Genomic DNA, 14,193 nt, shown 5'->3' with positions numbered 1-14,193 from the left:
GCACTGCAGAGGTGTCTGCTGTTGTATACAAAGGAACAAAATACACTAAAGGCCTCTTTGTTGTAATGGGAGAAAATGAAGTTGGATACACATTTGGAAAGATCTCACTGATTTTGGTCACAGAATCACAGGTACATTTCATTGTTGGGGTGTATCAATCTGTGTTACTGGTTGATCTTGGCATTCATTTTATACCAGAATCTGAGATTAATTATGTGTGTATTAATGCAGAAAGTCTGTGTGATTATTACCCACTGCCAGTTTATAAAGTGTCAGGCCTTTCAGTTGTTTCCCTGCATAACTCAGTGTGCTCTCCTTAAAGCAGTTTTGGAACGGAGGGTCTTCTAGATGCAATTAAGCACCAGATGCCTGTGTTGGAGACTGGAACACTGACTTCTTTGGTGGAGCATCTGATAAGAAGTATCAGAGTGGAGAATATTGGAGACCTTGAATATGTTCAGCCAGAGGACATAAAAGATTTTTTAATACCAATACAGTGCTGGAAATTTCTCAAAATATTCAAGCAAAGAGGTGAGACTTCATTGATGCATCAAAGCCTCTCACTTACAACTGGACACACAGTTAAAAAGAGGATGTAAATAGTATAAACTCTAAATAAAAAGGTTTATGCTACAATGGAGCATACTGTAGACTGTAGGCAATACTTAACAAATATTATATGTTTCTGTAAATATTTTTATGTTCTAAAATGGAAAACAATCTCTGTGAATAGTTAATTTTGCATTGTATTTAAAAAATAAGACTATTGACAGTTGTTAATATTAACTGTACAGTGTTGTGGGATAAGAAAAATATTTCATATACATTGTAATTTGTGCTTACATTTTTGTATTTTATCTTTAAAGATTCTAGTGGTCACTCAGTAACCACTCAACCTTCTGAGTCAGATACCAGTTTGAGTGAATTTCCATCTCCTTCGAGTCATGCCTCCTTAACATTAGTGATCAACACAAGCACATCTTGGGTCTGCAAATTCGAAGTACCTTGGCAGAAGATGCCCTCCAGCAGTAGGCAGGCCATTGCACAAGAGAAGAGGGTTGAGGCTGCAGACAGGTGGCAGATGGTAAGGGAGACTGTCGACGCCATGAGAGAACACTGCCGCAATCCCAACAAGGCTGTATGTAGTGAAATAGCCAAAGCCATTGTAACCCAGTATCCAAAGAGTTTTGGGGATATGACAGAGGAAGGAGAACCACTTGGCAGTGGGTACTACTCACTTTTCAGACAGATTAAGACCAGAGTGGAGCATAAAAATCGTAACAACACTTTAGATAGAATCCGTAGGCCCAAGAGAAACAATGCAGACCAAAGTAACACTTGTGGCAACCAACCAGCAAAAACTGCAAGAACAACAATTGATAGTTATGGCTGCATCAATTGGCAACCACTTGATCTTCCAGAGGGAGAAACCCCAGATTCCCTTGAAAACAAGAGACAGACAATGTCGACCATGTTCAGCTGTGTGGGCCCAAGTGGTGCAGACAAGAGGGAAGTGCATGATCTGATGAAACTAACATACACTTATCAATGTCACATGATAAAAACCCTCCACCAAGCATTAGTGACATCCAGGACCAGTGGCCTTTCCTCTTCACTAAGTTATGCCTCTGCGATCACTTCAATACCCTCACTGGTATCGATATTGAAAGTCGCCTGACTTAAGCCCTCCTGAGCAAGAATCCAAGAATTGTGGACTTTTTTAAAAGCCAACAGACCAAGTGGAGGAGAGAGATCCAGTCCCTGTTGAATGAAGTGAATGATTCTATCAGAGGCAATGAAGATCTTACAGCCACTGCTGCCATTCTTCTGTTGATGGCTCACTTTAAAGAGGAGACGACCTCTCTGTTCCTCTTGGCATATGTGAGTAAAAGTGTTCATATACAAATAAAATGTATAATGTTACGATTAATATTGTTACTACTGTAGCATTACACATGATGTTAACAACATTGTTTTTGTTCATGTGTTTTGTAATTTCAGATCACTGCGACTCAGATGGACATTGAAGCGCAAATGTCTTTGCCCGACACCCCAAGGCTGATCATGCTTGGTAGTATTTGTTACTATTTAAAGTGAAGGGGGCGGGGGTATTATAGTTCATTACTTTTTTTGTGATTTTGTCTAGGGAGTATGTAATAACACCTCTACCTCTGTACTGTATGTCAGGAAATACCCTATTAGGTTGCTCAAAATGGATGGTTTCCATTGAGGGGAGAGTGGTGTGTGTTTTGGACAGTCAGTCCAACTTTGTAACTGCTCTCTCCATGCTCTTCAGCTCATTCTATGTCTTTAACATAGAATATCAGGAGTCAGCTTTGGCCACCTTGGAGCTGATACAGAGGTGAGCGTTGAACCGCTATTGATCCATCACATTTAGTATGTGTTACAGTTACACTGCAGTTATATTTTCTGTTGTTATTTGTTTACTACTCTGATTTAATATTTTTTGCAGTTGCTGCCCCCTCCCTTTGGAATGCACTCCCTAACCACATCAAACATGTCCCCACTCTTCCACCCTTTAAAACAGCCCTCAAAACCCACCTCTTCAGACTAGCTTTCCCCAAATAATCTCCCCCTCACGTTGTTTTTACTTCCACACACTTCTTTTAACTCTTTTTTTCTCTAATAAAATGTCTAATTATTAGTTTTGTTGTATTGATACGTAAAGTGACTTTGAGTATTCAGAAAAGTGCTATATAAATCTGAGTTATTATTATTATTATTATTATTATTAATATATTCTATGTTGGCTGTGCAGGTTCCTCATTCGAATAAATCCAGAAGGCTCCAAATGCACAGCCAAAAGTGGAGTGAGCCGTAAGACTGGGAAGATGGCTCAGAGGAAGCCAACCCCAATAAACGTCCATGTTACCCACTTCCTCGAGAACCTAAAGGACTTTGAGTGGAAGAAATCAAATATGTAAGTACACACACCTGATAATACAGTCATCTTGATTTGTCAGTTGTCAGCTGCCTTTTTACCCCAGAGTAATAGCAACCTCTCTCTTTATTCTTTCTATTTCTATGTTTGTCCAGAGCTGAGGATTTACCATCCATGATCCGGGTCCTCTTAGGTCTGGCTAGCAGTGACGTGTATTTTTGGTTCTTATATGTCACTGCCTGTTCGCCTCTCTTGTAATGTAGTTATTTGTAATTGTTTTTGAAAAAATATTCCCTCTGTTCAATCTATTGCAATCTATGCTTGTCACTCTCCCTACCACCCCTGTCTCTCTGTCCTCGTCTCTCTCTGCCCTCCTCTCTCACTGACCTCCACTTATACATTCTGAGATATTTTCATGAGTTAACGGTTATTGTGTATAACCATCTTATGCAAAATGTTTTATGTTAACAAATAAACACTGTATGTTACTATGCCTATATTATTTTTCTTCTAAAGACAACACATGCTTGGTAGAACTGTAAAATAAAAGTCTATTTCAGGTATTTCAGGTAATTTTCATCACAGGATGTTAACAAACTTTTCCCTTTAAAATTACAGTAATATACTGGCAACAGAGTTGCCAGCTAAATACTGTATTTTATCTTTACAGCAGACATGCTGTAATATGTTTTACAGCATTATTTTCCTTACTGTAAAATATATTACAGCAGTCATGCTGTACATTTACGGCACGGATGCTGTAATATATTCTATATTCACGGATGCTGTCTACTCTAGAGTCTCACAATTCCATTTACTTAATAAATTCCATTTAATTATAAAAAATAATGCAAACTGATATGTTTATTCTTATTATAACTTAGCCTTTTTACGTATAAGCACATTAAAAATGTAAAATGCGAAATATGGATCTTGATTACATTCACTGAGACTGAGGAACTATTTTCATCTATGTAACCTCACCAATGTGATGTTTATGAAGAGAGAGTGCATGCCTCTACATTTTTTCCAACAAAATGGGGCCATTACAACATGTCTTAATGGCTGTGGAGGATATATGGTTGATTACTGATAATTTTAGTGAAAGCAGCAGTGTGGATATAACACAGTGGGTTGTATAAGGATGGTATCACCTTGAGACAAAGCAGATTACACTATTTGTGTCTATTCAAATGTATTTTTATATTATTACAGCAACATTACATTTCCTGTGGAATTTGATTACAAAACTTATTTTCAAATGTATTGAATTAATTAATTAAAAAGCATGATTATTTCAAAATACAGCTTCTGCCTTTAAAAAAAAAGCAAAAAAAAAAAAAACAGTTTTAAAAGCTCAAAAACATTAACGTGCGTTTTTCCACATTTACTGTCTTTTTCACTTTATCTCTGCCTCTCTATTTCACCGTAACATTGGCACTCAGCGTTGGCATTAGAATTTCACCGCCAGCTGGTGTGTGTGGGATCTGATTCCCTGTGTGGAGTTTTTGTGTTAAAGGAACATCATGTGTGACATCAGCACAGTAAAAGCACAGCCTTGCTTAAACCTGTTCTGACTGCACCTGAGCCTGGGGGTGGACGAGTCACAATCTGACTACCCCAACGTGCACATATGGAAAATGTTATACGATTTACTGCCACAACAACTAACAGGTTGTCATTTTCTGGCTATAGAACCAGCGTTCATCAATTCGTAATCCAAGAGTGCGTAATAAACAATACTGCTGAATCTGTTTTTTTACAACGGGATAGTTCACCAATTTACTCATGCAGTTCCAAACCTATTTTCTTTCTTTCTTCTGCGGAACACAAGAGGAGGTTTGCTCTGTTTACAGAAAATTATCAATGATTTGATTTGAGTTAAGAGTGATTAACTACTTACATTTCAGTCTGATCATTGTACAAAGTGATCGCATGTCTTTAGAAGACTTGGAATATGACGCATGAGTTGCATGGGCTGCTTTAATTACACTTTGGGGTGCTTTTTAAGCTTTAAAGTGAGTCACTATTAACTGTTATTGTACAGTATGTTTCAGTGATCACAACACTCTTTAAAATATCTGCTTTTGTGTTCCGCAGAAGAAAGTAGTATGGGTTTGGAATGATCTGAGGGTGAGTAAATGATCAGAACATTTTCATTTTTGGGTGAACTGTTCCTTTAAAGCACCAAGTAATTTTTTTGCTTACGTTTTGCAGTCTCTTTTGTCTTCCTAAACAACCATGATGACAGTGATACCTATAAGTGTGAATACTTTATGTTTATGTTCATTAACTTTAACAATTTCAAGATGTGAAAGTCCTCAAAGTAGTGACCACCAAGCGCACGACCCTCCTTGTAGAATAAAAGAACGTCTGCATCATTTTAATCATATTTGTCAAAAGTACTTTTCATTTATTTAGGTGTAAAAATTACTCAGAGCACTTTAACTTATTATAAATATTATAAATAATATAAACATTATAATATAAATAATATAAACATACTCAGTTCATTACACCACGAGAGCTCAGAACCGACTGCCCACTTTCATGACACACTGTGAATTAATTGAATCGGTCCCTATACACTCAAACTACTTATATATTTGTATATCTGAATATTTGTATATATTCTTATATACGTAAAATCAACAACTTTAAATCAATAGTTTTTTATTCCATCAATTTAATTTGATTAATTCATTTGCAATATTTAAAGGAATAGTAGTTTGTGCCGTCATTAAAAATGTTATGTACACTGTCTTGTACCTTTTTGTCTGATTTTCAAATATTTTTTTGCTTCAAATCAAAGATTGTAAGGCTGTGATTTACCTCAGAGCTGACTGGTTTGGTTACACGGCTTAGAATGAAGGATTTTATGAAATCCCTATGGACAAAAATGAATGGGAAAAATACTTAGGGAACCAAGACAGCTGAAAAGTGGGCGGGCACTGTTGCGCACTATAGAATATTTTTAAAGTCTGTTGCAGTCCCCAAATTGAATTCCTCAAATGAAATTGTATGCATACTCGTAAAACACTTCGATACTCACAAGAATTAAACAAAGGCCCAACAAAGGCTCAAAACTCAAGAATCTTAGCATAAAGTTACCATAAAATTACCGTTACACAGAAAATGAGACAGGTAGCACGTCATCCACAAGGATCAGAACTGCTAGCATGCCATAATGTTATGCACAGCAAGATGAGAGCAGATCCAGAATATTTCACCATCATTTACATGAGACAAGATACTTGTCATTAAAGTAAAGTGAGGTGTAAAATCTGTCATTAGACTCAAATTATCCTGTCCTGCAGTTAGTGCAGCAGTTATCCAAGTGCATCTAAATGCATTCTCTCAGTTCAGAGAATTACTGCATATATTATTCAGCCACAGCTAACATCAAGCCACATTATCACCCCAATCAAGACAGCATTTATCAGTGGGAGGCTGAACACAATCTAAATGCCACCACACTTCCACACAGTTACGCACACATGCATACACTCACGCATCGTTAATCACATGTACGGACATATGCTCGTACACTACTCCAGCAAATCTGTGTGTCCGTGTGAGAGACTCACTGTCGGGCAGCCTCCGTCATGCTGGTCCTCCAAGAATCCGATTCTGCACAGCGCCTTATCGTTCTTCAACCAGTACTCAGACGATTCCAGAACACTGTTACTGCACAAAACCTGACACAAACACAAACATTTATTTCAGATTGAGGCATAACATTTACAAAAAAGTGAAACTGGGGAGTAGGGACTCACGGGAATTGTTTACAGCTGATATTAACATCCATCTGGGGTGATTCGATCACAAGTGGTCAGCCGAGACAGATTTACTGTTTACCCCTTGTAATAACGTGCATCCCAAATGCATTTCTAAGGACCACTTGTGATTCGATTTCAAAAAGGGGAGGGTCTCTAATTTCATAACAACACTATTGTGCATGTTGAGCAAGCACATACAAGTAAAAATACTTTTTATATTTTATATCAAAAATATTTTAATCTAACTGCAAATGTGACATTTTGAGTGGAATATTCATTATGTTCATTCACAGTCAAGCGCCTTAATGCTTCACATGATCTATGTCACTGTATGTTGATATCAGGCATCTTGAAAATGTTCTGTGATGTTTCATGCATCTGTATGTAGCTGGCAATTTTATTTTATTTTTTCATGTATTTTTTTTTTGCAGTGATTACGTATTAGTATGAGTAAGTCCTTTGCTGTTGTCCGGGACACATCAGGACATATTAGCGTTTACAATATAAATACGATGTGACCAAATGTGTCTCTGACCACCTATGAATGTGGTTTGAGGGTATCAAAATTGTTTACACCTGTATTTAGCGCTGTCCATTTGAGATTGTATCACCCGAGATTTATGTTAATATCACAATAAATTGACCAGATTTCTGAAATGAAAAACAGGGACATTTCTAGTTCAGTGGTAAATATGTCATTGAAATTTCACATTACTTATCTATGATTTAAAAAAAGGGGGACAATTCAGATGTTATGTGTTTTGATCAGGGACTAAAAACGGTTCAAGGAACGAAAATGAAAACCAAAAACGAACGAAATTTTTAGCAGAACGTAACTGAAAACCGGAACAAAGTGATTTTCAATTTTTCCGGAGTGAAACATTATTTTTAAATGCTGGTAACCGCTTAATTTTGTTCGATAATTTTTTCATGAAACTAAAGGCCAAGGGTTTATCATAGTTAACTTTTTGGAACTACACCACTTCATGTTGCCTGAAAAAATGAAACATGCTTTGATCCTGATGGAAACTGCTGCATCACACATTTCTTTGCCAAATTGCCCATTGTGGATGTCACATTCTCTGAATGAAGACCTTTTTAACAACTATGTATAATTACTACATATACATGCACAGCTAATCCAGGTACAAGGAAATCATTACTCAATGTAAAAAGTACATTTCTCAGTTGTTTCTTCACTGAATTATTGTTAGATATGATGCATTAATACAGATTTGATGCTGTCGGGTTTTGACTGGGAAGCAGATCTGTAAACAAAATTATAATTAACTGTTAATTAACTGCTTGTTATGATTTATATGGCGATAAATCCACCACACACACACACACACACACAAAACAAAAAGCTTATTTTAGCTTATTTTGGTGAGGCAAATGGCTTATTTTAGGCTTGTTTTTCCAGACCATGTTGCTTGTTTCTCTTGTGAGATCTCGTGACACTGCAATTGGTATTTCACCCACCCTTTTGTGCAGAGTACTGTCACACAGCGCCACACTTTCCACTTTAATTAACATTATATAACAGCACAAAAAAACAACAACATTCAGTTAGCAGTATCGAATACACTTTACTTTGATTATTATGAACTAAATTGCTGCATTACATCAAGCTACAGGTATTATATAGGGGAAGTGACCCTATTAAGCCCACGTACCATATAAGCCCACTTACTGTTTTATTTTAAAATATAAAAAAGACAGAAAGCAGGAGAAAAATGTGCTGCAGAGGAAATGCACATATTTGCTGGTATAATTTTACTTTTTATTTGGAGTCAAACAAATGTTTTGTTCTTGAGTTATTTGGGAACATGTGCTACCACTGTTTGGCAGCCATTTTGGAAGTTGCTCCAAAACTTCACTGTTTTTGATGACCTCAAAAAAAGCCATTTATCTGGAGTCAGATGAACAAACCAGGTGAGGAATGATAAACATTTTTAAAAAAAGAGATTAATAAATCAAATACAACTTGATATAATTTATTTTCTTTATATTTAAGAGCAATACTTTGTATTTGAAAAGATGGAGTGTCTGAAGCTAGTGCAAGACACTTCCTTAGTGATGGTCACAAAGATAGATGCAGTAAATTTCCATGACTTCTCCAGGACTTTTTTATGAATTTCCAAAACTATTTTGCAGTGTTTTCAAATGTTTCTACTAGGGCTGTCGTTTTAACGTGTTAATTCAGTGCAATTAATTTTTTATTAAAATAACATGTTAAACCAATTAACGCAATTAATTATGTTCCCGAACTGTGATATTTCTACCATCTGAGCAATTCAAGCTTGAAGCACCATCTGTTTTCAGCAGGGGGCAGTAAGCACACACTACACTCAGGCTGCTTAATATATGCAACATCACAAGATGAGAACGCATTCTTGCTTTCAAACACAACTTGATGGAGCGGAATTCTGAATGCAGGTTTTTCTACGTTTCAAACCACGTTTAACTAGACACAGTGACCGCTCTAAAAGTGCTCATCTGACCCATATGTACATTGATGCGTCCTTAGAAAAGCCCTTCGAAACAATATACTGTACCTTCTGACAGATTGACTAATTCAATTGCAAAATGGATTGCTGTGGACTGTGGGTCAATGATAGGATTATGTTCAATAATATGGACATTTTTATTGCCTTCTAAAGCCACTTTTTGTCTTTTCATAGCTTTACTTGTCTGACACAATAATGTAATGCATCTAATTATTTGGATTATTATTTTTATAATATAGATTATTTTTATAATTATTTAAATATAAATATTTATAATTATTTGATCATTATATATTATTGTAATTACTGAATTATTGTTATTTGTGGGGCTTTCTCAGCAAATATTTATATAATTACAGGCCTAATTGTGGTTAAAAAAATCAATAGCCCTAGTTTCTGCCCATTTGTGAAAAATTAAATTCAGCATTGTGTATAGCTATAACAGTCAAAACATACACCTTATACAATATCACTACAGCAATGACACAAAGCATTTGCTTTGTAATAACTCACAAACGTTTTATATTAATTTATTTATTTATTGCTGTGAACACACAGTTTTTGCCTTGTCCTCTCACCTCATCTTTTGGATGTCTCACTGTCAGCTTTTTAATGCCCACTTCAGTTTTTTTACAAGCCACTTTATTCCTAATCAAACAAAGAGGAAAATATACCAGTATATCTAGGCTATACATGTATTGTAAAATGTTAACCACTGGATTTAACCTTAATTCAGTTAAGGTTTGCTCACAATTAACATTCTTGCAAATTATTTTTGGACCACTGACACAGAGAGAGAAATTCTTCAAATGCGCATTCTGTGAGAAGCGCTCAGCAAACACTGAATCAGACTGCACTTCGACAGATTTTCTTTCATCTGTTCTGCAAAATATAAACTGTCCCATCAGCTATAATACATAATCACTCAGTACTAAAGGGAACATGATTGCGTGTAATATTAAATCAATACGGGACACAGTTTGTCATGTATTTTAGCCTGCGTGTCATGTTCTGTCTCCCTCCTGTTTCTATGGACTCTTATTTTGAAGTTTCCCCTGGACTCCATTTCCCATAGTGCACTGCCCTTATCACCTCCATCTGTTCCTGATTACCCTCACATGTCTTCAATTCCCTCATTTAGCCCCTTTGTGTATAAATACCCTTCAGTTTTGTTCTTTGTTTGTCAGTTCTTGTCTATGTAAGGCTTGTAATAGTTTGTTTATTTAGTTTATGGCATTCCATGGTGTTCATCTTCATTTAAGTCTGCAAATAGATCCATTGCCTCTTCACTACCACAACTTGTGAAACAGCGCCTCACATCCAAACAGCTGAGAATGTTTTGAAAACTAAATGTATATTTAATATATATATATATATATATATATATAATTTGCATCAGTTTCACATTTGTCAATGTTAATAATTACAGATTAGAATGGAAAATAAATTGAGAAATAGACCTGTCACCTGAAACAGACACCTTTAACGGGAGAGCCCTTTATCTGCTTTTGCTCCGGTACACAGATGCGACTCTTAACAGAAGTGACCGGGGGAAAGATCAAGTGACATCGATGACAATTGGCGCACGTCTTCTCATGTTTTCCATTAAAAACAGGAGAATGTAGGTGATACTGAGACTTTTAATGATTGCTCATCAAGAAGTGGACTAATAACACTGCTCAGACTCAAGCAAACATCACAATAAGCTTAATTAACATAGTGAGTTATTACATACATTCAAAGCCTTAATATATTCAAACAATAATATAAATATGAAATGTACTATTCCTTTACTCGGGTGGACTGGCCATAGGGAGAACCGGGACTTTTCCCGGTGGGCCGGCTGCTAAACGGGGCGATAAGCTGAAACGTGCCACCATGTTATGCCGAAGGTGGCGTGAAAGGCTGAAGAGGGATGCAAAATGGCGCCGTGATATGCAGAACAGGACAGCGACATATTTGTTTAAACACCAATAACAAACATGCTATACATTGCAAAATATAGTGTTTATTTTTTTTTATTCATTAAAAAAAATACTGTTTACGTTGACTACTATAACTACGGTTTATTTTCTATTGACCCCTATTGTTCTTAAGGATTAAAAGATTGTCAGTTTATCACAAAACATAAGTCTTTAGATGAGGCATTCATCTTTGATTTAATACTCATTTTAGTGGAAGGCTGTTAACATTTTCACAATCAAAGAAGCATGGACTCTATCTAACATTTGATTTTGGTATCATGTGCCTTGGATTGACAATCAGTCTCCATCTTTGTTCGCAGTACCTTTTGACCACACCATGCCTTTGGTGTTTGGTAATTTGTAACCATTTGCACATGAATATTTAATATGGCCTTAATGCACTAAGATTGGCAATATTGATTTGTAACCATGTGCAACAACAACTTCACAGCCAAGTAAGCGTGTTTAAGTCAGTTATGGATTATTAATGAACTGCTAAGTGTGTGCCCCTTCAGTGAACCGTTCTCATGTGACTGGTAATATTTCATAACACGCCATGATCATACAGTATATGTGCAGATCATGTATGCCGTTTTTTTTGTAAAACGTAATTTCATTACATTACTGCATAAAGAGCAATGTGGTCTGATGCAAACTGCGAAAATGTTTGCTAAAAATATAAACCTTTAACTGAATTACCTCTAAGATTGGTACATTAGAGATCCCTGAAATAAACATAAACCCCCCTCTGTTAGTGTGTGTACTATGTGAGTGTGTCTATGTAACCTTCAGCCTGATTCACGATCAGTGTTGTGACTTTGTAAGCATTAATTATCTCAATGTGTATTTAAGGAATACACATAACCCTGTTTACTCCCCTGTGTGTGTGCTGGTATGTTTACCCTCTTGACAGTTAATGCATGTGTTTACTTCCTTTGATTAGATGGAGTTTGCCAGTTTTTATATGTGTGTTTATATGCATAAGCACATGTGTGTATTTTCTCTCTCCTCGCTGTGTGTACCATCTGTACTGACTGTTTTCCTGGCAGAGACAACCATATGACAGGGTTAATGACGGTTGCGTCACGGTTCAGCATGGTCAAACTACTGAGGTTATTGTTTGCACACAAATTATTAGAGGGAGAGAGATTACTATTATGTGTATTTATTTATTTAACTAAGTAGTTTAACTAGAAATGTTCATGCGCATCTGTATATACCAATTCACCTTACAGTGACCCTTCCTTACAGTTACACAGTCTGTTTTGTTTAGATATAAGCTGTATGGGAAGCCAAACTTACCACTTTCTGTTCCACTCTGTTCCAAAGTGACAAAACTCTGTTCTGAATGTAACCAGTACATCAGTAATTACACTGATTTAAGTCTTCCTAGCCTGAAGTTCACATAACAATTTCAGTTAATTCCAAGCTTGACACTACAAAAGTGATGACCAGCCAAAGTGATGACCAGCCTTTCAGTGAGTTAAGCACTACTCTGACCAATTCAGTCACTGAGTCATTACACTGATTCAAACCGACTAGGGCTGGGTTTTGATACAGTTTATCCAATTTGATTCAATTCTCATACACAAGCTCTTGATTAGATTTTTAAAGCTTTTTAATGTACACATTTCATGTATTCCATCTGTCAATATACATTATAAACATGTCTTCCAGTAATATATATATATATATATATATATATATATATACACACACACACACACACACACACACACACACACACACACACACGAGTGCTAAAATGGTAGAGGAGTCAAACGGTTTCTTTACCGCATCTGTGCTATGTGTGATTAAAATGAAATGTTTCTATTTTTGTTGTTTTTTAACTGTAAAGAACAGAAAAGGGTTTTAAAAGACACATCATTTATTGAAAAAAGGATTGCATGGATCTAGTATTTGGAGACATTACACAGAATGAGTCAAACCAAACTTTCACTCTATGATAAACTTCTTTGCCAATATACTACTCAATCACTGGTGAGTGAAATCTGAAAATGTATCAGCTAGTGACTAATCATAGACATTTTTAGTCACATAGCGCAAAATTTGGTCACATATCCAAGTGATTTACACACATCGTAGAGGGTCGCGTATGGAGCAAAAGATCGATCTTGGAATTTTAAGAATTAATAACGGGATCAATCAAATGAAGATCACGATTAATTAATAATCAATAAAACTCAAAAATCTGTATTTTTTTACCCAGCCCTACCAATAACTTATATATTAGAGAAAGATTAATTTTGACTAATTTTGGCTCAGTTTCCAACCCTACTGAACAGTGCCATGCGGATCAGTTCATGCAGTGCAAATCAGTTTGGAGAGAACACCGGTGTGTCCTTGCTGAACTTTCAGTGTGTCACACAAGTACACGCATCCGCTGTGCGCAGTGTGCTTTTTGTCGCTTTTTTGCTCTTAGAACGCTGTATAAATTAAGGGGATGTTACCTGCTTTTTATATTGTGGTGTAATTTGGCACTGTAATTAACAAGAAATGTTTTAAATGTCAAAAAGGTCACTTCTATCAATATTGACCCATCCCCTTATGTCAAGACATCTCCCATAAGAGCTACAACAATTATTATTATTACACTAGAGAGTATTGTAACTTCCTCTTCCACTGATCTTGGATCTGCTCCCACAGGGGCCACTTTGCTTTAGGACACATCTGCTAAAAAAGTGGTTTGGTTGAAAGAGACAAAGTAAAAAGAGCTAGAAGACAAGGGAGACATTAAACTAATCAGTCTGCTTGTTCTGTCACACTCCCTCTTTCTCCCCCTCTCAATCCCCCTAGCTCTTTTTTATAGCCTTTCTTTTCTCTACATTGAACTCTGGTAGAACATTAGCCAATGTAACCTGACTTGTAGTGAGCCTGCCTACTGAGTAAAAAGTGCTGATGGCAAAAAGCCAAAGTTTCTGTCCATGGACAGAATGGAGCTGTCAGCCAATCAGCAAGGCTTCATTTTAATCATACTGTGATGGGTCTCTGATTGAGCATAAGATTCCTGCTAGTTC

At 36.3% G+C, this 14,193-nt stretch overlaps 1 protein-coding gene across 3 annotated transcripts in view; it reads right to left on the bottom strand.

Annotated features, from left to right (window-relative positions):
* The window catches only part of LOC127416583 (A-kinase anchor protein SPHKAP-like), a 184,189-nt gene that overhangs the window by 48,090 nt on the left and 121,906 nt on the right, over positions 1-14,193 (bottom strand). For all 3 annotated transcript variants that reach the window (XM_051655993.1, XM_051655995.1, XM_051655994.1), the window contains one exon: positions 6,490-6,600. In XM_051655993.1, coding sequence (XP_051511953.1) covers positions 6,490-6,600 — 111 coding nt within the window. The remainder of the gene's footprint in view (positions 1-6,489; positions 6,601-14,193) is intronic.

Source organism: Myxocyprinus asiaticus, chromosome 26 (genome assembly GCF_019703515.2).
Source record: "Myxocyprinus asiaticus isolate MX2 ecotype Aquarium Trade chromosome 26, UBuf_Myxa_2, whole genome shotgun sequence".
Classification (NCBI taxonomy): domain Eukaryota; kingdom Metazoa; phylum Chordata; class Actinopteri; order Cypriniformes; family Catostomidae; genus Myxocyprinus; species Myxocyprinus asiaticus.
This window is presented reverse-complemented; position numbering and strand designations above follow the sequence as displayed.